General features: G+C 37.8%; 2 protein-coding genes across 10 annotated transcripts in view; one reads left to right on the top strand and one right to left on the bottom strand.

Moving 5' to 3' along the window:
• The first annotated feature begins 108 nt into the window (after positions 1 to 108).
• On the top strand, positions 109 to 6,946 carry LOC124856924 (protein disulfide isomerase Creld1). 5 transcript variants are annotated; one of them, XM_047347886.1, is made up of 6 exons: positions 109 to 247; positions 3,934 to 4,105; positions 4,196 to 4,279; positions 4,933 to 5,028; positions 5,866 to 6,006; positions 6,096 to 6,946. In XM_047347886.1, exons 1-6 carry the CDS (start codon positions 236 to 238, stop codon positions 6,314 to 6,316), a joined length of 726 nt encoding a protein of 241 aa, XP_047203842.1. In that variant the 5' UTR covers positions 109 to 235; the 3' UTR covers positions 6,317 to 6,946. The 5 variants fall into 5 exon arrangements, with proteins under 5 accessions (XP_047203842.1, XP_047203843.1, XP_047203840.1 ...); XM_047347884.1 differs by having other exon boundaries at positions 139 to 247; positions 3,892 to 4,105; XM_047347885.1 differs by lacking the exon at positions 109 to 247 and adding an exon at positions 1,806 to 3,580.
• A 1,421-nt stretch (positions 6,947 to 8,367) lies between these two features.
• The window catches only part of erc2 (ELKS/RAB6-interacting/CAST family member 2), a 62,620-nt gene continuing 47,029 nt past the window's right edge, over positions 8,368 to 23,958 (bottom strand). For 4 of the 5 annotated variants that reach the window (XR_007035419.1, XR_007035421.1, XR_007035420.1 and 1 more), the window contains 7 exons: positions 19,961 to 20,084; positions 17,699 to 17,859; positions 15,991 to 16,138; positions 13,970 to 14,566; positions 13,582 to 13,643; positions 13,271 to 13,482; positions 8,368 to 12,900 (listed from right to left, as the gene is read on the bottom strand). Coding sequence is in view for 1 of the 5 variants with exons in the window: in XM_047347591.1 (XP_047203547.1) it covers positions 13,617 to 13,643; positions 13,970 to 14,566; positions 15,991 to 16,138; positions 17,699 to 17,859; positions 19,961 to 20,084 (1,057 nt within the window). In the remaining 4 variants the exon portion in view is untranslated. Of the gene's footprint in view, positions 13,483 to 13,581; positions 13,644 to 13,969; positions 14,567 to 15,990; positions 16,139 to 17,698; positions 17,860 to 19,960; positions 20,085 to 23,958 lie in introns of all 5 variants that reach the window. The other variant, XM_047347591.1, reaches the window with a different exon arrangement.

The raw sequence follows: 23,958 nt of genomic DNA, 5'->3' as shown, positions 1-23,958 counted from the left end.
GTTTTTACGACAATCCGGGGAGGGGCGGTGTTACCAGATGTGGGTGCTAACCACAGGCCCCGCTCCCTCGGGTGGTTTAGTTGCAGTCTGCAGTCAAACAGTAGTGTCGCATCTCAAACGCGTCTCGGTCGGGTTGTAATCGGGACATGTGTAACATGAATGTAAACAGACGCTTTATTGTTCTCTAAAGTTTGTTTTGAAACCCTTTTTTTGTATTGACGGTGTATGCTGCTTCATGAGTTTTACAGTAAGTTAATATTTGTCTTAATTCTGAAATTTTAACTGAGACACTATCTTAAAGGCGCTGGTTTATTGTCAAATTGAGAATCCATTTAAAAAATATAGATCTATCATGCAGGTTCTGAAGTGCCAAATGCTATATTTTTTTTTTGTATTATCTTGTATAACTTTAAGGATAAAAATGCGCCATTTTATTGTTTACAACTACTGTGTTGCAAGTACTGTAGTTTTGTTGAAGGCCTACTTTTTAAGTAAAAATCTAAATGGAAAGTGTCGGGGAAACATGCAATGGCAAGAAGTATTTTAATTTTGTAAACGATGTTGGTACTGATTGAGTTTGTGCAGTTTATAACCTAGAGTTATGGTAAAAGGACAGGACACCTTCTGCCCAGACAATATTTACAGATCATATATAATAAATTGGAGAATAATTGAAAAGTTCATTTATTTCAATAACTCAATTTACTTAATGAAACCCTTTATACACTGTAGATTAATTACACACAGACTGATATTTCCAAGCCCTTATTTCTGTTAATTATAAGGATATTCCCCATTAAGCTAATGAAAACAAGACATTTGAGATTAGAATATTACATCAGAACAATAAAAAAGGTTCAAGGTTATTTTCAAAAGGTTCTTTTGATCTGACAAACAAGCCTCATCTGAATGCATATTCTATGTTACTGAATATGACAGTATGTATGAAGCCCGTATTCATAGAGGAAGGGCTAAGAAATTTGCCATATTAGTGATTATCCACAGTAATGGTCCCACTTATTTGCTTACTCGGGTTTAATGCAGGGCTTCTCTGGGTAAAAGGGGGGCATATAGGCCCTATGTGCCTATATGTCTTGGTTGAGTTTTTCCTAACACCCAGCTAAGACCTTCATAGATTGTCCAACTGCTCTTGCTGATATGGGTTATATTTGGAGAAGCCAAGTAGTCTCATAAAACAAGACTATAGTGCGCTGGGGTTTGTACCCAAAATTCCTAGGGGTCCATATGCACATGGTGGCTGGGTGTTAATTCTAGGGTTTTCATATTGAAATTCTCCTCCGTTATGCAGAATATCAAAAAACACAAAAGCTGTTTGGTAAACAAAATTAAGCAAGGGTGGAAAAGTTTGTGGAACAACTAAGTACACACTAAAACCATAATAAAAAAAAGTGTATTCAAGGAGTGTGTACATTCTTTTTACACAATTGTATATGTAACTTTGAAATGGAAAAGTAACTTCATATGTAGAATATGCATGGAAATGTTAATATTACATATAGTGAAGTGATGAGGCTGAACATGAAGTATAATACAAAAATAATCTAGCATATTGTGAGACCTCATATAAAGACTGGTTTAAAGGTAAAACCTGTTATTAAATCCCACAGGTACTTGCACATATGAATGCATTTTGTCACTAATTCTCAATAAACCCTAACTGGATTAATCAGTTACGTGATATTTTGGTTCTGGCTAGCGCCTTTCTGAATAGAGTTTGAATGTTCTCTCTGTGCACATGTGGATTCAGTACAAGTACTCTGGCATTCATGGGTTGAAAGAATTTGTAGTTTTGTTCTGTTTTTTAGGTTATTATGTGTTGATTCAGTTTCTGTTTTGAGATGTGGTTTCTGTCTTATTTTGGTCATCTTGTTGGTCTTGTCCACCGCATTCTTTTTACTTCCTGTTTCCCTTCAAACACCTGTGCCTGAGTTTCTTTGTAACTTTTGACCTTGAATTTCTTGTTACTTTGGCGTTTAGTCATGTTCAGTTTAGCTATTTACATGATCCCTTGTGTTCACGGGGGTTTTGTCATTTCTCCACTCAGCTCCATCAGTTGACGCTGCCCAACAGCTGTTCCACATTCAGTTAATCAGTCACACCTGCTCCCACTACAGTCTTCACTCTGCTCGATATATATGCTCTCTGTTTCATTCATGCTTTGCCTGGTTTGTTCTGATCTCTCCCTGTGTCTTCTGCTGTTTAGTACATTGTGGATTCTTGCCACAGTCGAAAAACATGCACATCCTAATTGGCCCATCTAAATTGCCCTCTGGTATGAGTGTAGGTCGTGTGTGCATGTTAGTATGTTCTGTTTGCCCTGTGACTGTTGTAGATGGGCACCAGTCTCCCCCTGTGACCCTGCTAGGATAATTGAAGAAAATAGATAGATGAATGACAGCATGGTTGTCGGTCTTTGCACAGTGTTTCGAAAGAGTAAAAGAGTACACACCCTGTTAAAATGCCAAGTTTGTGTGATATAAAAACTATGACCATTATAAATCATTTAAAAACCTTTTTTCACATATAACATGGCATTTATACTGTACAATTCATGGTGTAATAACCTTGTTGCATAATATTTAGGTGATCCGCATTTTGATTCAATATTAGCATTCTTTAGCATGTAGGAGGGCAGCATGTCGCATCTTAACCTGACAATATTTATCCACTCTATTTAGCAAAAGTTCTCCATATATATTACACTATGAAAACATCTGTTGTCCATAGCCCTTTTCAGATGTCTCCATGGATTTTCAGATTTAGTTCTGGGGTTGGCTAAGCTAGTTGAAGACTTCAGGTTTCATTACGTGGATTTAGATGTAGACTTGGACTCACAGTGATACTGAAAATTAAAACCCATCTTCATCTTCTGCTTTCTAGTGGACACCTGACTTTATATGGCTAAAACTGACTGGTATCTGGAACTGTTCTTGTCCCCTTGAATAAAAACTCCAAGTCAGTCTGTAGAAAAGTAACCCCACAGCATATTGCTGCTATTACCATATTTCAGTGGTGTTCTAGTGATGCTCGTTGTTATTTTTAGGCTAAACATACCTTTTAGAATTGTGGCTCAATACTTCAAGATTAGTTTCATTAGACTATAACACATTCTCCCGTAAGGATTGGGGAGCTTTTAACCTGGACAGAATGATTTCTTTGGAAGAAAATGACTGTCTTACAACCCTACTCCTTAGCCTAGGAATATGGTGAATACAGCAGATTGTTTTCACATGCAGAACAAAACCAGTCCTTGTTGAGAAATGTCAAGCTGCTCCTTCAGTGTTGTTGTCAGCCTCTTCGGCAGTGTTCCTGACCAGATCTTTTCCGTCATTTCAGAGAAATTGACAGTATTTGTAATGCGACTGTTGTCCCCCATTTTCTTCAGTTACTGAGGACTGTTTTCAATGTGTCATTATATCTAGACATCAGAGTACAATGAGGTTCTTGTAATTCTCTGCAATGCTCCCACAGACTATGGCTTTAGCTACAGGATGCAAATTTTGAAAAATCTAAGAAGGGCAGTTGAACTTTACTTCAGATGAATCGGATTCAATTGGTGGTAAGTTAGAACTCAAGAAGACTAAAGGTTGAAATTTAGTCAGAAGGTGCTTCAGCTAAGTAGTTTGAGGGCATGCACATTTATTCAACCAGCTTGTTCACCCCAAACAGAATCTTTTGTTTTTCAGTTGATTTTTTTTCTGCTTGAAAATGTTTTGGAATAATTCATTATGGTTTCTTTTTTTTTTTAATCACAAAAACCTGGCATTTTAACAGGGGTTCATCATTTTTTTAAAGCCACTGTGTCTAATTTGCTGTCCACGTGATAGGGCGTTATCAGTCCAGGCTGTATCATTTGTCTTCTCCCAACAGCTGATGTTTCAGAGGACACTGACAGTTGTATCTCTTGCTCAGATGGAAGAGAGCTGTCTACATAGAAAGCTGCTGCCAGCTGTGTGGCTGTGCAGTCTACTGGCTGCTCAGGTGAATAGTTGCCCACATGCTTGCAGTGTATGTTCAGGACCGGATAATGACCTTTGCAAAGAGTGCAAGACTGGATGGATTCTCCATAACTACACATGTGTAGGTAATGCGTACCAGGCTTTTTGTATGAATATGGATGTCATCACTTTTACATCACATTAGGCAGTTAATTGTCTTTGTGTTTTGATTTTAGACATTGATGAGTGTGGCACTGAACTGGGGACCTGCTCTCCAAACACATACTGCTTTAACATAGAAGGCTCTTTTGAGTGCAGAGGTCAGTGTCTTATATGTTGTAAAATCTCAATATATCTTTGTTGATTCTGATGAAATATAATAAAATGGTAATAAATCATCAATAAAAAATATTAGGAACTGTAAAATATTATGGCTACCATTTTCTAGAGGACCTAACAAATAATTATTTAATGTAAGTTTTAATGTAATTATAACACTAGAAAAGCATAAGGAAATATTTTGGTACTCTTTGACCTCATGTTTAACCATTAAAATTGAATTTACAAAACTGAAAAAAAAATTCTACAAGTTCTGAAAAATGTTTTCAGCTTTATGTTATAATTAACATCACAGTGTTGAGTGCCTATAATTAAATTGAGGTTAAAAAAAAACCCACGGCTATGCATTGAAGATCTTCAGATACTTTTTGCTGGTCACCCTTACAGAGACAGCCTGGAAATTGTCTACCTACAGTCTTCCTAGCAAATGTTAATAGATACTAGAATTATAACTAGAAAGAACATATATTTAGGCATATAAATAAAGAGCTGCTCAACAATGTTGCCACTGAAGAAGAAAAGAGTAACCAAGGCATTTTTTTATTGGCTTTAAACACTTTAATTCATCCTATTAATTTATGGTTTGGAGGTTTTTAACTTGGTGTGATAGAAAATAAAGTCTCTGTTTTCTCAGGCTGTGATGTAGCCTGTGTGGGCTGTATGGGTAGTGGACCAGCTCGCTGCAGAAAATGTGCTCCTGGGTACAGAATGATTGGCTCCAAGTGTTTTGGTAAGTGCTAAAAACTGATAAAACCATCCCTATTAGAAATGTGTAAACAATCGCAGTGGAATCCAACTTTTGATTTGAGCATATTTATTGTTTTGGAAAGAAAAATCCGACGTTAAGGAATAATTTTTACAAAATCACCACTGTGAAGACATGGAAGACATGTTAATACTTAGTTCAAACCTCTGTAGCCAATAGGACAGCACTTACTTTTCTCCAATAAGTTTTCACATTTTTGAAACTATAAAGAGGCGTGCTCCACCTTGCTTGTTCAGATCATACACAGTCCAGAATCTTCTCTTCAGCTCAGTCCAATAGGTTTATGTATTAGTTACGACTGGCATAACCATAGAAGAAGGTTCATTTTGTGCCTGGTGAACGTTTTTTTATTTTTATTTTTTCACATATTTTGGCTTATATCATATTTCACAAGCCAAAGCTATTTGTTTATTTTTTTTCCTTTTTTTTTAAAAGAGTCCATGATTGCATGTGTTCCAACAAGACTTCCAGGGATTCTGTAGGATAAAAAGGTCCCACAGCATCACAGATCCTCTACCATGATTAACAGTGGGCATGAGGTGCTTTTCCACACATTCTCCATTGTTTCAGTTAAAGTAACATTGGGCAAACTTCACAGTTTAGAGTATATGATAAAAAAATGAATGTCCCTTGCATGTTTCAACATCATGCAGGTAGATGGCATATTTTGGATTTTACTGAGTGTTTTACTGAGCTTTCGAGATTTATTTACCTCCCGTACCAACCTCCTCCCTGTGAGTTGTAGCAATATAAACACAAAACATTGCATGTAAATGAGCTTAATTTATTTTGTTTGCTCAGATATAGATGAATGTGTTGAAAGAGCACTGGCCTGTCATGGTCTGGATGAGATCTGTTTCAACACAGAGGGCTCTTTCCGTTGTCACTGCGCTGAAGGCTTCATCAGGAAGGACAGTATTTGTGTGAGGAAGCAGCTGCCCAGTGAGTGCAGTTTTATGTTGAATATGTCTGCTCAAAAGCTTGAATTCATAACAGAAAATTAAGCTTACAACTCTTTTTCTCTCCTACAGATGTTCAGGAGAAAGGTATGTTTGAGGATCTCCAAGATGATGAAGTGGAGGTGCTGCAGCAGATGTTTTTGGGGGTGGTGCTTTGTGGTTTGGCCACGCTTGCAGCCAAAGGAGATTTGGTCTACACATCTATATTCATGGGGGCAGCAGCAGCGATGGCAGGTTACTGGCTGTCCTACAGAGTGGATGGTGTCTTAGACATCTTTCTGAAAGGGCGCTAATGCTCCAATTCGTTACAAATAAGGACACATTCAGCCTCGGATTAAAAAATGAATCCTGCTCGTTAAAACAATTGTGCTATATATTCTGAGAAACAGTCGAAAGAAACACTTTGAAAGACTCTAAGAAAGCCTGAGGAACTATTGATCAAGACCACTTTTATCAATTGAAAGACAGTTTGGACTTAAGACTCCTACAGAGTATTTTAAGCATTTTTTTTAACAGACTGCTGAAAACGAATGCAGGGAAAGAGTATAAAGTGTAAAATTTCTTCAAAAGTCCAATATGAAGGGATTTCCATCAAATGTAATTTTAAATTATAATCTGCGCAATAAAAGAAGTAAATCAGTTTATTTTACAACTTTCTAAGCAGATGTAAAACAGATTTATGTGTGTATACAGGTACATCTCAGTAAACTGGATTATGCGTTTCATTAAGGCTCGTTTGTCAGATTAAAAGGAACCTTTAGAAAATAAACTTTAAGCAGGTAATAAACATGCTTTTCACATTTCTCTATTAGAAATGTTTTTTTTTATTGGTCTGATGTAATATTCTAATTTTAAATGTCCTGTTTTATTAGCTGTAAGTGGAAAATCATCATAATTAACAGAAATAAAAGTTTGAAAACATCGATCTGTGCGTAATTAATCTATATAATGTGTTTCACTTAGTAAATTGAGTTACTGAAATAACGTTTTCAATAATATTCTAATTTATTGAGATTCACCTGTACGTTACTGTATATACATTTTTATATTATTTTTTTATATTAAACTTGTTTTACTTTGTATTTAAATCGTACTGAGGAAAACCGTTCAGCTTTGCTCTCTGTTTGCACATTTTAAGATATTGCCAAAAATAATCATTACAGCTTCAATATTCATAAGTTTTTTACACCTTCTAATGCACTTCCTATGGAGTATTCATTAGTAAAACTCTTTCCTGCATGTCAAACATGATTAGTGTATGACAGCACCCTTCACTCTTACTTGCACCCATTAAAAAGATGTGAAATGTTTTAAGGGTGCAGATAAGAGTAGCATTGGTGATTATATCAATTACAAATAATTTAGTACTATGGGATCTTTTCTTGTTGTTCAGCTTTTTACATATGCTTATCAGGGATGTCAATAACTTTGGAAGGTGCTGTAATAAAAATACAAAAACAGATCAGTCCCCTTAGTGTCTGACTGGGTTGCTGCTGGGGCTTAAGTATCTACCTCCACCCCACTTTTATAGAGAAATGGCCCTTTGTATCATGTACTTTTTATACACCAAAGAAAACTAGGCATTGATTGCTAATTAAAAGGTCATGTGCACTCTTTTCACCTTGAAAAAGTAAAGTGTACACAAAAAGAATGCTTTAGACATGTGCTTGACTTATATGCCAATAGGGTTCAATGGATAACAATAAAATTTATAACATTGATACTTGGCTATACATTTAGGATTTTTGTTATGCTAATATTTATTATGTAGCACATCAGTTCAGAATTTCTTCACACACCCACATGCGGCCTTCCCACAGGCCTGCTCAGTTTTACTGAACGTGGACGACTGTTTGTCTGAAAATAAATATTGTGAACATCAAACTTATTTTGGGTGATGGTCATTTCGGATGTTTGCTATTTGCACTTTTTCAGGTACAAAAAGGATAGATTGACAAAAGAACTAACCTTGCAACAATTTGTACCCATCTTAGACACTTTTTATACCTAATCTGATAGAGAATTACTTTACGTTGTTGCTATCATTTAGACACAGTTTACTGTAAATAAATATTTCTCTTATAAGAATAAGAAATATCAGGCAGAAAACAAAAGTCTTTGTTTAATTTGCAGTCATAAGCTTTTATATTTCATAAGAGATTACTTGCTTAAATAATGATCAGAACTGAAACAAAGGAAAATATAAAACTGTCACAAAAAATATACAGGTGAATTTAAATCTGAGATTTATTATGAGAATTGTTCCTTTTTTTTTATCCTCATAGTATTTCAAAAGAAACAAACTGATACACAGTGGTTAAGTATAAAATCACTAACAAAGACAGAAAGAAAGTCACCTTTATTTGATGGATATAAACAAGCTGGCCAACACTCAATAGTATTATTTTGATACAGCACAGACAATAGTAAACTGGGGCACTAAGGACAGCCTCCTATTGTTAAAAAAAGCAAACAAACATTACATAGTATCCATGCGTCATTCGAAACTTGCCCATTAATTTTCTGTAACCACTGGCTGATAAAGTTCTCTTTTCTTTAAATAAATGAGTCCTTTTTGCATTAATAAACATACACACACCCTGTTATCTGCACACACACACACCCATACACACATTAGTCTCTTTTTCTGCAGACATTTACACCAGCAACACACCTGAAAAAAAAAAAACATGCTGCACTCTCACAAAACTGCACAGGCTGTCTACTAAGGGGACACAGTAAGTGAGACACACATCACTCTCCAACACAATGTCACACCGTCACAATGCACAATGCGGATGCAAGTAATGGATGAGGACTGATTCTGCATCAGCTCCCGTTCACACAGTTGATCATTCAGCATGCTGGACACACATTGAATTTTGTTCCTAGGTCTGTTACTGTACAGCTCAAAACATTTACCTATACAAATAGTACTGTCTCAAACTGGCATACTTACATAAGCGTAAATTATAGGAAAAATAAAGCTAAACTTAAATACAAAACTGAATGATTAAAAAAGTAAAAACTCGACATTTGCGTTGTTAAATAAAAATATTTCTGGCATTGGTCACAGTGATTTGTTCAATCAAAACATTTCAGCAGCAAAAGAACAAAAGAAAGAAACACCTGTCTACAGCAAAGAAAGCGAACATGTTTGTTTGGCTTGTTGTTGTTCTTTTGAAGGCCTTTTAAAAATGACTGGTGAATCTACACAGCTGCTTCTAGGCACAGATAAAGAGTTGCCTATTTATCGTCAGTTTGAGCAAAGGAAACAATACCCCGACCTTCAAGTTCAGCGTCTCCTCAGCTTTTAATGATCATTTCTTTAAATATTTTCTTTTGACACAATAGAGAAATCACTGCATAGAGTACAGTAGATCAAACATACACCATCATTTTCAGTTGGCACATAATGTAAAAATCAGCATGCATGGGCACAATTAAAATGTTCCGTGTTGTTTGCTGTGTAAATAATGTACGCTATATCATGGTAGGAAAACTCCCTACTTCAAGTATTCAGTAGATAAGGACCTGAAAATGGAGAATTAGAACTCCACCCCCTGATGGTGAAGTGAGAGGATTTATGCTCCTCTGTCTGTTTGCGCTGTCTTTCCTAACAATAAAAAAGGCCTTTATAACAACACTTGTAAACTGAAACAACGTTTTCTATAACCAGTTGGTTCTTGTTCGGTGATCGGAGCTGCTTCTGTGGGAATCATACGTGTAAAAAATGAAAGAGTGGATTACCTTGGTTTGAGAAGATTCAGGCGAGATGGAGAGATGTTTGTTTACAACAACCAACACTTGACGCACAGACACCAGGAGGGTCGAGAAAGGAGGAGGGCATTAGTAACAGTCGGCTTCATTTTCTCATAATACTGTAACAACTTGATGGGTTTTGTACCTAAACCAGCTGTCACGGTCACACACACATCACCACTTCAGTTCACATGACGACGACAAATACACATAGGAGAAATGCATCCAGACAGAGTCACTGAAACCTCTCCTTGGAGGATATTATGATAGTCCTCATTTACAAGTGCAGGCTTCTGCCTGTTGAAGTGCAGCAGATGTAATCTCACTGCTACCTGTTAGAGCTACAAAATAAAAAATACTTTTCTTTGTTTAAAGTTGTTACCACAGGCTAAGTGGTCTTCAACTGAGTGGATTTAATGTTAAAGAGATTGTTAGGGATTATTTAAATAGAATTCTGGGCATTTGTTATCAGCAGTCAGATAACACAGTGCTTATTTCCTTTTACAAATTACTTCTGTTTTTGCTTTTTTGTCACACATAAATTTTTCAGATCATTAACAAATTATACTATCATATAAGAAAAACTTCAGTTATACAAAATGCAGTTTTCAAAGGATGATTTCAATTACTGTATTAAGGCAAAAACTGTCCAAACCAACCTGGCCCTTTGTGAAAAGTAACTGACAGAAAATTAAAAAAAGAAGTAATAGTTTATCTTCTAGTAAGAGTAGGGTCAGTACCATCTTAAAAAAAATAAATAAATGTACTAGTGGTTCTTGCAAGCACTGTTTTCTGAATATTTAAACCACCGCCAGTTCACCATTAGACTGGGACATGTCCAAAGGATGAGTGGAGGGCAAAGGAGCCCTGTGATGTTTTGCCCTTCAGGTGGCTGTTTTCCAGCTCTGACATCATGTGAAAACTATTTATTAGTGAGGTTGTGAAAAGTAAAAAAAATTATAATTTCATTTTCCTATTGACTCATGCACAGGGAGTTTTGCTTATGTCGTATGACATTAGTTTTAGATTTACACGGGATCCACTAGTACAGTGTAAAAAGATTAATTAAATAGCATTTACTTGAGCTCACTTAAAATTTGCCTACATTTATTTTACAAATAGTTTTGTCCATTTGAATATAACATATTGTATTTCAAATGAAATTCAATCATTAATTAACCTTATGACAATCCGCCCTGCTGCATAAACAACCACAGACTTCCGTGTAAAATATTGTTTAATATAAAATCAACGACAGCGCAAAGATTCAGAAGATAGTGTTTACATATACTGCTGAAAAGGTTTTGAGATCCAAGTTATTGTGAGAGAGCAAAACAGTGCTGTGGATCTGGAGTCTGACCAGTTGTCATCTTGACTCTCCAGTTTTCGGCCTAAACTGAAATTGTTCATTCAGCTTTATTTTGCAGCAAATTGTTCCACTGCTGATATCAATTCCACAGAACCCCTCTTCAAAAACTCCCAATTATCCCTTTAAAGGAATGTAATGTTGACATATTTTCTAGACTGCTAGATAAATTTTGATATACTTTGCCATAAACTGCTTCTCTGAAGCTTATTTAATAATATATATGTTTTTATTTCTTTCTGGGCTGGTCTGCATTTTCAGACAGGGAATGTTAAATTACTGCTGAAGGGTTTCGTCACAGCATACAAATCTGAGGAAAAGCTCACCAATCAGCACTCTGACCTCCAGCCAGTTAGAAAAATAACCATTAAAGAAAAAACATATAGTATATCTTATCAGTTTGAAACATTTTTATGACCACATATAGACACACTCTATAGATTTCTCTCTATATGTATAATATATGCATATCTATCTTATGTGTACAGATTTTATGAGGCACAGGCCACCTTGTTAAGAAGGAGAAAACAAGTCACTATCTGTGGGGAGGTCACACAGGCTACTGCTGGAAGAATATGAAGGAGAGGGGAGAGGGCTCATAGAGAGACTGGGTTGTTACTGAACCACTTAAATCTGCAGAGAAAATGTCTATTTTGCTTCACAGTCTCTTCTGAGGCCAGTAGTAGCCAAGTTTCTTAAGAAGATGTTTGATCATTGTTCACAAAGCCCCCCACAAAGCAGTCTTGTACTGTTGCTTTTGAAGCCCGTTGTGGGACCAAGTCCCTCTACTGTAAAAGGACAAAAAGATGCTCTGATTAGATCTTCTGACACCATTTAGTTTGAGCACCAGCAGAAGCACCATTAGTGAAAGTTCCTGCTAACACAGAGGAGGTGCATAGACACAGAAAATCAAAAGAATCCAATGAATATCTTCTGACCACTCTCTTGGCAGCTGTGATTGTTCAAATACAATTTGAATTGATTTAAATATACATTGAAAAATAAAAATGCATTATCTCTATGTTGATATCTGCATAGACTTATTTTTTTTTACTATTTCTGACTGAAATGAGGTAATGTGAAGAAAAAAATGTTGATAGAGCCACTAACTTGAGGCAAAAACTAGACCCCAAAATGAGAATATTGTGCAGCAAAGGATACACTGCAGGAAAGTTACTCAAGGCGCTGCATATGTCAACAAAAAGTGCTTCTTTGTGCCAACAAAAAAATGGCAACAGAAAACCTAAAGTGACTTAAATGTGTTGCTGACATACTAGTCAACATAGACATCATCATAGGAAGAAATGCCTATGACCAGTACTCGAAGATAAATAAAACTTGTCTAGATGAAAAGATAGCAGAAGACACTGAGTGGAGGGGTCAGATATCATTAGGGGTCAGGAGGGCAGTGAGGATGAGAGCCAGGCCATGGAGCCAGTCAGAGCTTGAGGTCAACCAGTCAGCAAAATAACAACCATTTCAAAACAGTCAAAGGTGTTGAAAAAAACCAAAAACTTTACTGGAAGAATCATGAATTTTCTGTTGTGAGGATGAAGAGGGGTCATTCAGCAGGTGACAGACAGGTGAGGTGACTTCTTTGACACCTCTGCAGCAGGGTTGCCATGGTAGCCATGTTTGTTACAGCAGCAATTTGTGTTCTGTGTCTTCATCAGCACATCAGTTTAGATCATTTGTGAACACTGTGGACGAAGGTCTTCCTGTTCACGCAAAGCGAAGGCCTCACCTCACCTTGTGAGGAACATAAGAACAAAGTATCGTTGGAAAATAAGAAATACGTACTGAACATGTCCATGTTTTTACCACACAATGTGGTGGTAACAACAAAAGTACTTCACATGATACAAGAACAATAAAAAAACCTTAGACAATCAATTAAGTTATGAGGTTTAAAGAGGAACGACACTGAAAACAACATGAAACAAAAGAGGTGCAAATGGCTTAGAAAGCCAAGAAATAGCTGAAATATGTCCGTTTCAAGAAAGCAATAGTGTACCCTATCAGTGCACATGATTATCAGCTGGTTTAGTCCCAGTTGATGGCCTATAAAAAGGTTTCTCATAATCTAGGTGACACACCAGGAGTATTTCATTTTAATTACCTGCTCAGCTGCCAGTCTGTGTGCAGGACCTGAGTACCTCGTCCTGTTCCTCAGAAAGAAAAACAAAAGAAAACAAAAGAAAGAAAGGAATAAAAAAAAAAAAAAGGCCCCACTGCCCAGAAGTACAGTTTCACTGAAGTTGATAAATGTTTGTTTGGGTGGTGTTTCAACATCTTAGGATGGCCATGCTCCTCCGGTAGTGACTGAATCTCCTAGGTGAGAGAAAATAATCAGATATAATAGGAACAGTCATGATATATTTCAGTTTGTTGAATGTGCAATGTAAACAGTTTGATTAAGGCTTTTCTTACCCCTTAAAACACCATTAGAGCTTTGGTTGTTTCAGCTAAGCCCAAATTCCCTCCTCGTCATCCTGTTGTTGTACAAAGAAGAGAAATTAATCAGAGATTGGATTAACACAAGGTTGGTTCTGCTGAATTTGGGTAATTTTTATATAAGGCCTCAGTTACAGAGCAGAATGTTTTTGATATAGATGCTGTTTTGCCCTACATTAAATGTTGTTTTCCTGCTGGTAATTGAACCAGCCCCAGTTTAAAGACACAAGTTTTGTTATAGCCTCTTTTTATAGTCATTTTGGTGGGATGGGGGTGTGTCTGGTTTTTAATCCTGTAATGAACTTTGTGTTGAAAAACTTTGTATGTAAGTTGCTAGACAAATAAAGTTTTATGGCTTACTAACCTGGTCTGGAGAGGGACGGTGACCGGCATGTGGGGGTCCTCTGGCTGGCCCTCCACGATGGTGGGGTGATGGGTGACGAGGATGCTGGGCGTGGTGTGGATGTTGGGGATGCTGAGGGTGCTGAGGATGCTGAGGGTGAGGATGCTGGGGGTGTGGTCCCTGTGGGGGAGGGCCATGTGGGTGCTGGGTGTGAGGGTGCTGTGGTGCAGGATGTCCATGTGGGTGCTGCGGCACATGCTGGGGTTGCTGTTGGTGGGGGTGCTGTGGCTGTGGCTGTGGGGGGCGTGGATGCTGTTGGTGTTGAGGAAGTGGTTGAGGATGCTGAGGGTGCTGTGCGTGTTGTGGGTGCTGAGGGTACTGGTGCTGTGGTTGCTGTGGATGCGGGTGCTGTGGTGGGGCTTGTGAGTGCTGCAAGTGCTGTTGGTGTTGGGGGTGGGGAGCGTGTGGATAAGGAGATTGCTGAGCATGGGGAGGGTGGGGGTACTGGGACTGTGGCTGAGGATGGGCATGGGGAGGCTGCTGCTGGTGGTGAGGGGCATGTGGATGAAACTGCTCATCCTCATAGTTGTCAGCAATCAGCTTCATTCTGCTTTGTGTCTGTGAGAAGAACATTATTACATCATGATTGTTGTTACAAAATGCCATCCGTTAACACAAATAAAAGGAAACAAAGCACAAAATCTCAGAATAAACTCCAGTTTTTGTAAAGCCAACTGACACTATTGCTCTTTACAACAAGCCATCATATGCCATATTTAGCAACCTAATGAAGATATTACACATTTTATGATAAATGTAAAAAAAACTATCAAAAACAGCCATAGGTTTCTCTATGATAATGCAGAGCGACAGTTTGCAGTAGACTCTCTGACAAAAAAAATAGCTCAGGACTGGAGTCTCAAATGAAGACTTGTCATCTTAAACTGATTTACTGCCTAAGAAGCAGAACACAGGAAATAAGCATTTGGTAAATCAGCAGATTTTAAAGACTCAATTTGAGGCTTTGAATCTTGCTGATGTTTTTAGTATGAACTATATCTTAGTGTACCAATGTAGCTAGACAATTTGAATGTACTGTGGTGCATTGAAATTCAAACCAGTTTAACTTTGTAACTTCTTCCCACGTTAGAACCACAATCCTTCAATGAGATTTTATGTGCGAGACCAACACAAAACAGTGCAAAGAAGTGGAGGGAAAATTATACTTGGTTTTCAGCATTTTTTACAAATAAAAATCAAAAAAGTGGGGTCTGCATTTGTATTTAGCCTCCCAAAATCAGTACTTAGTAAAATCACCTTTTGAGAGTATGTCTCTACTAATTTTGCACATCTAGAAACGGAAATTTTTGCCAATTCCTTATTGTGAAATAGCTAAGGCTCAGTAAGATACAAATGCATGCCAGAATTTTCAGATCTTTTTTGCAAGAATATGTTTAAAACTTTGTATCCTTGTTGTTCCACCTGATAATTATCTACTACTTTGTGCTCATCTTTAATATAAAATTCAAATAAGATACATTGAGGTTTATGGTTGTAATGTAATGACATGCAAATAAGGGCATAGAAATTTCTCAGTTGCAATGCATATACAGGGCTAAAAGAGTTAAAGTTATCCTCTAGGAATTAAAGGAAAGGCTCAAATGTGTTGGTCCACGTTCTTATATCAGTTTAGATCAGCATCACTGGAAAAAACACAAATGGGACGGAGCTGGTTTTCTGTGTATTTGGCCTGAATAATCCTTTATTTCCCCAGATAATAGTCCAGCAGCTAGACATCCTGCCAGAAATCTCTCATGTAAAACATCCGAATAAATACATTCAAAGCACTGTAATCAGGGAAATGGATACCCTTATAATACCCCTAAAAGGTTGAATTAATATTTATGTGGGATATTTTCAGTTCAGTCAATCAGTGCAATATTGAAGAAAAAACAAAGTTTATTCTTAAAAAGAGATTGTGGATCAAGGTAATACATTTTTAACAACATTTGAAATGAGCTAGCCTATGCAGTGGTACTAACGTGTTGTTTGAGTTGGTGCATTAGTTTATCCCGCTCTCTTTTCAGGGCCAGCACCTCCTCCTGGGTCTTCTTTTTATTGGAGGCAGACAGTTCCAGCAATGCAATATTAGCATCTTTCTCACTGATGGCTGCCAGCAGAGCTTGCTGTCTGAAAACAAAAACAAAACAAAAAAAATTGTAGCACCAACACATGTAGTCTATAAACACTGGAGTGTAATTTACAGCATTTGTCAAACTGAGAACTGCAGCAAAACTTTACTACATGTGTGCCAAACACTGTTCATATCCAACACTGTTCCACAACTGCCTGTGGGCAAAATACATGCCTGTAATAGATCTTCAAAATTAAAAAGGCTGATAAATGCTCTTGCGGTCTTTTAAAAGCCTTGATTAGTAAGCCTTGTTTTCTAGCTTAATGAGTGTTTGTAGTTTATGTTATTCACCAATGTCTGGTAAACCTCAAAGAATTAGCACCACAAGAAACATAAAATGTACCCATTATCAAATAGTTTCGTCCATGTACCAGTTACAATAATTAATGCAAATGAACCACTAAACAGCACACAGTGATTGCATTCAGTAATACTTAAAATATTTCAATGTTAATTAACATTTAAGGAACTAAGTTTGAAAGAAATTGTTTTAACTGCAAAGGTAACAATCCCCACCATGCTGAAAGTTTTTTTTAGGTCTGCAAACAGAACAGAAAACTATTGTAATATGAATTTTGCGAAGCATGCCATCATTATTAAACACACAGACCCATAAATCATATAGCTGTGTCCTTCTTCGTAAAGGGATGATGGCAAAAGCAGAGGTGTTAGGTTTAAAGAAGTATCTACAGTGAAAAAAAAAAAAGGATGAATATTCCTCACAATTCTGGCAATCAGACTTATTCCCAATTATACCTGATGTCCAAATTTGCATCTTAAATATTTTAATTGAATATTTGTGGCATGTGCTATATTCAAATTCAGAATATCTATTTCATTTAGCATCTGCTTTACAGCAAGAAAACAAATAATTTAAAGTAATAAAAATAAAAAATACTCCAGCAAAGGACCCAACATGACCTGAGAGATGCATCACTCTCAGCTGATCATGTGTGCCAAGTATTAGCTAGTTGGGAATCACCTTATTGGTGCTAAAATACTCTTTTATGTCTGTCAAGCTGTCTTCTCTCTGGTATTTTAATAGCTTGAGTTAAAGAAAGAAGAACATCATTTTGACAGGTGACTAATACATTTAAAATCTTTTTTTTTTTTTGCTAAGTTTGTCTGCTCTGTGGAGATAACACTGGTTTATACCCTAGGTTTAGGAGCCTCCTTAAGTCTTCAACTCAGATTTAAGTGGTATAACAAAACAAAACAAAAAAATCTAAAATTGTCACCTAATTGAAAATTAGTAAAAAAGAAAGCAAAATCTCCCAAAAAATCCTCCAGGACGAACCACAGAACAATTGGTTAAGCCCACTTCAAAGGTTTATAGAAAACTCTGACTCAGTGGAAGCAGAAAATTTAGAAATAAGGAATTATTTATTCAGACCGACAGACAGACAGACAGACAGACAGACAGACAGACAGACAGATGATAGATGATAGATAGAATTGCATGTTCTCTATTTGTTCCTAATAGATAACAATACAATAAATGAAATTATATTTGAAATTCGTCAAAGTGAAACTGTCAAGTTAGCAGCAATACTGACTTCATTTCAAGGATCTCCTCCAGCTGCTTTCTGCGCTCTTGTCTCATGTTAGTGAGGTGGGTGTCCCTCTCCTGCAAAGACTGTTGTGTGGAGGAGAGACGCTGCTTGGTGGCATCCAGCTCCTGCCTCGTCCTTTCCAGCGTGCTCATAAGCTCTTCCAGCTGACAGACATTACATTGGGGCAAACAGAAAACACGAAATGACATGAGGTGTTGCTGAGTCGTTTACATACACTCATCATGGGCATGAATATCATCTAAATTTTGAGCTTACAAAGCAGGTGTGTCCAACTCCAGTCTCCGAGAGCCAGTGTCCTGCATGTTTTAGATTTGTCCCTACTCCAACACATCTGATCTGCAGGTCTCGTTAGATTCAGTTTAGTACCAGGACAGCGCCTAAAACATGCAGGACAATGGCCCTTGAGGACCGATTTTGGTCACCAGCTTTCTAAAGATTCATGTTCTTTTTCAGGATGGTTATAAGGCAAGCAACCTAAATTATGTTTAAAAACTAGAAGTGGATGCACAATTTCTAAATGAAGGGGCCACAGGGCCACAATTACACATACCATCCCACATGTGTATACATACACCCCTATTTATACAAATTTACCAAGCAAGTTTCAGAGAAAACACAGAAAAAGTTTTTTATATGGCATCAACAAGCTCCTGGCATAGTTTATTTAAATTGGTTTGCTTACTGGTGTTGACCCCACTTTTAAGCTCAGTCCTCAAATGTTCAAAGTTCTTGAGGTCAGGGCCATTTTAGAGGCTTATTGTCAGTCTGCGTTTTCATTCAGAAACCATTTTATTATAAGTGTTGGGGCTCATTGTCCAGTGTTCATATTCAACCATGTTTCTGTTTATTGGAGGGGAAGTTAAAAAGGGTGCAGGTAGTCCTCTCTCAGTGATTTGTACATGGACATATTTGTGAGTGGATCTCAGTTTTAAAACTCACAGCTAATTTAAAATCAATTAGTTGGGACTGGGCAAAAGATGTATAATGAGTCTTTCAGAGGAAAACTATTCAGGTTTTCTGTAGAAAAGATCTGCAGAGTTTTCTCTTAAGGTGAGAGCTTGGCGACACATGTGATTCACCTGTTGTGCCCACAGGGAGTCTTTGTGGTAACCTGGTACAGATAATTCATGCCTTTGTATGATTTATTTGTGACTAGAAAGCCTTCCACTTCGCTTTAAGCTTAACATAAAATAAAGGCCTAGCCCTGAACATGAAAACTAATAGATTAAACTGAGGTTATATTTTGCACCTCAGTGTTATTGTTACAGTAGAGATAAAGAAAAGAGCAGCAGACGAATAAAGCTGCAGCTTAATGCATTCTGTAACTTTAGACTTTTCTCTCAGACCATCATACAGGCAAGCAGCTGAAATAATAGCAACACTGTTGTCTTTAATTCACATGATGATATTTTTACGTAATGCACCCTAACAGAGATTCAGGATTTCCAGAGCAACATCTACCTCAAAGTGCTTTAAAAATAACTGCAATTACAACTGTATTCAAAATGAACAGTGTTTTCAATTTTTTTGATGAAAACAGAATTTAGACGTAGTTGTGCTGAGAGTGAACTGGGCCAACACAGTCCGTCCTCTACATCATTCCATCCACGTTTTGCAATGTATAAGTAACACTGACAACTTAGCATAATGGTACCACCAACAGGCTTGACAGTGTTCTTAGCTTTAAAACCCTCTCCTTGACTCTGCCAAAGTCACCGCCTCTATTTGGGGTCAAATAGCTGATAGCTGCAGATTTCAGTTGAGCTTGAAGATGTGTCTTTAGAGCGCAAGCTTCTTTCTAAGTTGATGATCTCAATCTATGTTGTTTGTGAACCTGTTTTACTGTGGACAGTGACACTAGTGTTTATGGACTATGCTTCTCATAGTCTTGGACATAGTATGGACTAGGTTTCTCAGGAAACCAATCAGTTGAAATAACCTCTGCAAATTCTGCCAACAAGAGTAGTCAAATATCTAACTAGAACTATGCCAGAAACTTGTTGAAGGCTAAAATATGATTTCTCTAAAACATGTTAAGGGACGTTCATCCAAATAACAGTAGGGTGTATGTATAAATTTGATCTTCTGTTGACTAGAGTAAGTTTACAGTAGATTTAAACTTGTGCATGCACATTTTGTCATTTATGCCCACAGAGTGTATTTACATAATATCAATGACACTGTTGGTATTTATACATGCATAATCAGAGCTAATTATTTCTAAAATAATAAATAAATTGTAACCTTTAGGTGGTGACCACTTTCTAAGGAGCCTTCCTTACGAGGATCTTGTCCTAAGCCTTTTTTGTCCCCTTGTAGTCCCAGTTTGATGTTGGAACCCTTCTTGGTCTGATCTTTACCTCCTTGCCTGTAATATCACACACTTTTAAAACTTCTCCATAACACAATAACAGCCAAGTCAAATCTTAAGAAAGCTAAATGTAAAAAGGTAAAAAGGGCACATTACAAACCCATAAAAACACAAAGAACAACAATGAGTACAAAAAAACAGTTAGTCATGAGATCAGGAATAAAGCATGAGTATTCCACATGGACTGAGCCTCATGTCATTGCTGATGGAGCTGAAAGGTTTCAGTGCAGGAGTTTGGATCAACATCGGTAGAGATGGATTACGAGTGGAGCAGGAAAATGTCTTACCTGGGAGCTAAACTGCAGATAGGTAGATTTAAAGGTAGAAGACAATAGGATGAAGGACATGTGAAGAAAACATTGGAAGCAAGAAAAAACACACAGAAGTAAAGAAAAAAATGTAAAAAAAGTTTTAGAACCAAAACATAAATCACAAAAAAACGCTGTGCTATAATCATCCAACAACATTAGAAATTACAGACACGCCTGTGACAGTCTGACGCATCTGTTGCAGGATGCACTTTCTCTGAAAAACACGGAGGGCTGTGCATCTGCTGCCAAGCCTGGGAGTGGCAGACATGCAGTCAGACAGGCAAAATATTAGCCGGGCAAAAGATGAGGGCGCGAAGGGAGGGCAGGGTAGGGAGGTAAGCTAACATTAGTTTGACTGAGTGGCTGATAAAGGTTGTAAGGGCATTAGTTGAAAATGCAGGGGATTTATTAATAGAGCAGACTCGACAGGACTCAGTCCAGATCCAACAAAGTACAGCACCCCACCCTGAGGGTGCACAGATTTGGAGCACAGCAGCTTTAGTCATGCAGGTCACTTTGCTGAGTATTTCCTGCATTTGTCAGGGTTAGCTTGACAGAGCGGCTGGGGCAGACTGGGAGGTAGAAACTGGGAAAGAGAGAAGATGCTAGGTGAAGGCATTGTGATGAAAATGTCAATCAAAAGGTGCAGGTGTCACCAAAAGAAAGGAACGGAGACAGACAGATGTGTGAAATGAAAAGGGGTGAAATGTGCCCCTAGGAGAGGAAGATCTAACACCTCAGGACAAGCATCAACAAACAGCCAAAAAAATCAACTATAATCAGAAATGTGCTGTGTGTGTACTTGTGTGTGTACGTGTGAGTGACTGTAAGTGTGTTGCTGCCCACACTGTTTCTACATGGGACACAAGTAGGAACAGCATGAGCAGTGAGATGAAATCAAATGAAGAAAAAGCAGCAGAAATAATCACACCAAGGTCTCACAGAAAATTACTCACTCAGTTCACACAGTGCCTTGCAAAAATTTTCAGACCCTTATCTTTTTCACATTTTGTCAAATTGCATGCACAAACTCTAATCTGTTGTATTGAGACTGTATGGGATAGACCAAGACAAAGCATTGAATAACTGTGAAATGGAACAAAATACATACATGCGTGTTTTTATTTATTTATTTATTTTTCGCTCCTTAAAACTGAAATGTCTGATGTGCATATGCATTTAGCGCCATTTACTCTGGTACCCCCAAATAAAATCCAGTGCAACCAGTTTCGGAATTCACACAATTAGAATGGTGAGTATGTGTGTGAAGTTTTATTTCAATACAAGTACAGCTGATGTGAAGGTCTCAGAGTTTTGTTAGAGAACATAAGTGAACAAACAGCATCATGAAGACCAAGGAACACAGCAGACAAGTCAGGGAGAAAGTTGTGGAGATTTTTAAAGCAGGGTTAGATTGTACAACTTTAAAAAATATATGCCAAGCTTTAATCATATCACAGAACTCCATTCAATATAACATCTAAAATGAAAACTGAATAGCAAAGCTAAACTGAGAGACTTTGGGGGGAGGAGATTAATCAAAGAGGCAAACAAGAGGCGTGTGGTAATCCTGGAAGAGCTGCAGAGATCCACATCTCAGGTGGAAGAATGTTGTGAGAGGCCAACCATTAGTAATTTAAGCCATTGTAATTTAAAAGCGCTAAAGAGTCCTATTTAGCAAACATGTGGAAAAAGGTGTTATGGTCAGATAAGACTAAAATGTAATCTTTGGCCATGTTTAAAAATGCTTTGTGTGGTGGAAATCTAACAATGGATAACAAAGTAAAACATGGTGTTGGCAGCGTCATACTGTGGGGATGGTTTTCTTTAGCAGGGACAAAGAAGATGGTCAGAAATAATGGAAAGATGAGCTTATCTTAAACCGGAACAGACCTAGAATAAATCATGTTAGAGATGGCAAAATAATTAAGACGGGGTTCAGTTTCATAGCAAACATACAGGGGTTGGACAATGAAACTGAAACATCTGGTTTTAGACCACAATAATTTATTAGTATGGTGTAGGGCCTCCTTTTGCGGCCAATACAGCGTCAATTCGTCTTGGAAATGACATATACAAGTCCTGCAGTGGTCAGAGGGATTTTAAGCCATTCTTCTTGCAGGATAGTGGCCAGGTCACTACATGATACTGGTGGAGGAAAACGTTTCCTGACTCGCTCCTCCAAAACACCCCAAAGTGGCTCAATAATATTTAGATCTGGTGACTGTGCAGGCCATGGGAGATGTTCAACTTCACTTTCATGTTCATCAAACCAATCTTTCACCAGTCTTGCTGTGTGTATTGGTGCATTGTCATCCTGATACACGGCACCACCTTCAGGATACAATGTTTGAACCATTGGATGCACATGGTCCTCAAGAATGCTTCGGTAGTCCTTGGCAGTGACGCGCCCATCTAGCACAAGTATTGGGTCAAGGGAATGCCATGATATGGCAGCCCAAACCATCACTGATCCACCCCCATGCTTCACTCTGGGCATGCAACAGTCTGGGTGGTACGCTTCTTTGGGGTTTCTCCACACCGTAACTCTCCCGGATGTGGGGAAAACAGTAAAGGTGGACTCATCAGAGAACAATACATGTTTCACATTGTCCACAGCCCAAGATTTGCGCTCCTTGCACCATTGAAACCGATGTTTGGCATTGGCATGAGTGACCAAAGATTTGGCTATAACAGCCCGGCCGTATATATTGACCCTGTGGAGCTCCAGACGGACGGTTCTGGTGGAAACAGGAGAGTTGAGGTGCACATTTAATTCTGCCATGATTTGGGCAGCCGTGGTTTTATGTTCTTTGGATACAATCCGGGTTAGCACCCGAACATCCCTTTCAGACAGCTTCCTCTTGCGTCCACAGTTAATCCTGTTGGATGTGGTTCGTCCTTCTTGGTGGTATGCTGACATTACCCTGGATACCGTGGCTCTTGATACATCACAAAGACTTGCTGTCTTGGTGTCAGATGCGCCAGCAAGATGTGCACCAACAATTTGTCCTCTTTTGAACTCTGGTATGTCACCCATAATATTGTGTGCATTTCAATATTTTGAGCAAAACTGTGCTATTACGCTGCTAATTGAACCTTCACACTCTGCTCTTACTAGTGCAATGTGCAATTAATGAAGACTGGCTACCAGGCTGGTCCAATTTAGCCATGAAACCTCCCACACTAAAATGACAGGTGTTTCAGTTTCATTGTCCAACCCCTGTACAGCCAGAGCTACACAGGAATGGAAAGCTACATAAATAACATTGAAAATCTGGAGCAAATCTTTATGTGCTAACATGGAAGAGACAAACCCAGAGGGAATTGAAGTCAAACTGCTGAGTCGTGGGGCTCACTATAAATACACATTACAATTGTTTCACAATCATGGACTACTTATTGTTGGGCTATCACATAAAATTTGAATAAGACATTCACGTTTGTGGTTTCTAAGTGACAAAATGTGGAAAAGTTCAAGTGGTATGAATACTTTTGCAAGGCAAAACAATAATGGACTTAATTGTCAACAGTTTAAACAGAAGCCTTTTTGATAAACA

This window comes from Girardinichthys multiradiatus, chromosome 20 (assembly GCF_021462225.1).
Source record: "Girardinichthys multiradiatus isolate DD_20200921_A chromosome 20, DD_fGirMul_XY1, whole genome shotgun sequence".
Taxonomy (NCBI): Eukaryota; Metazoa; Chordata; class Actinopteri; order Cyprinodontiformes; family Goodeidae; genus Girardinichthys; species Girardinichthys multiradiatus.
The sequence above is the reverse complement of the archived record's forward strand: the minus strand, read 5'-3'. Positions and strand labels throughout refer to the sequence as shown.

Bases quoted from the DNA above. Each gene is read 5' to 3' on its own strand.
- LOC124856924 (XM_047347884.1), top strand. The intron at 4,280-4,932 runs GTCAGTGTCTTA...CTGTTTTCTCAG, and splicing joins AGGCTCTTTTGAGTGCAGAG to GCTGTGATGTAGCCTGTGTG. The intron at 6,007-6,095 runs GTGAGTGCAGTT...TCTCTCCTACAG, and splicing joins TGTGAGGAAGCAGCTGCCCA to ATGTTCAGGAGAAAGGTATG.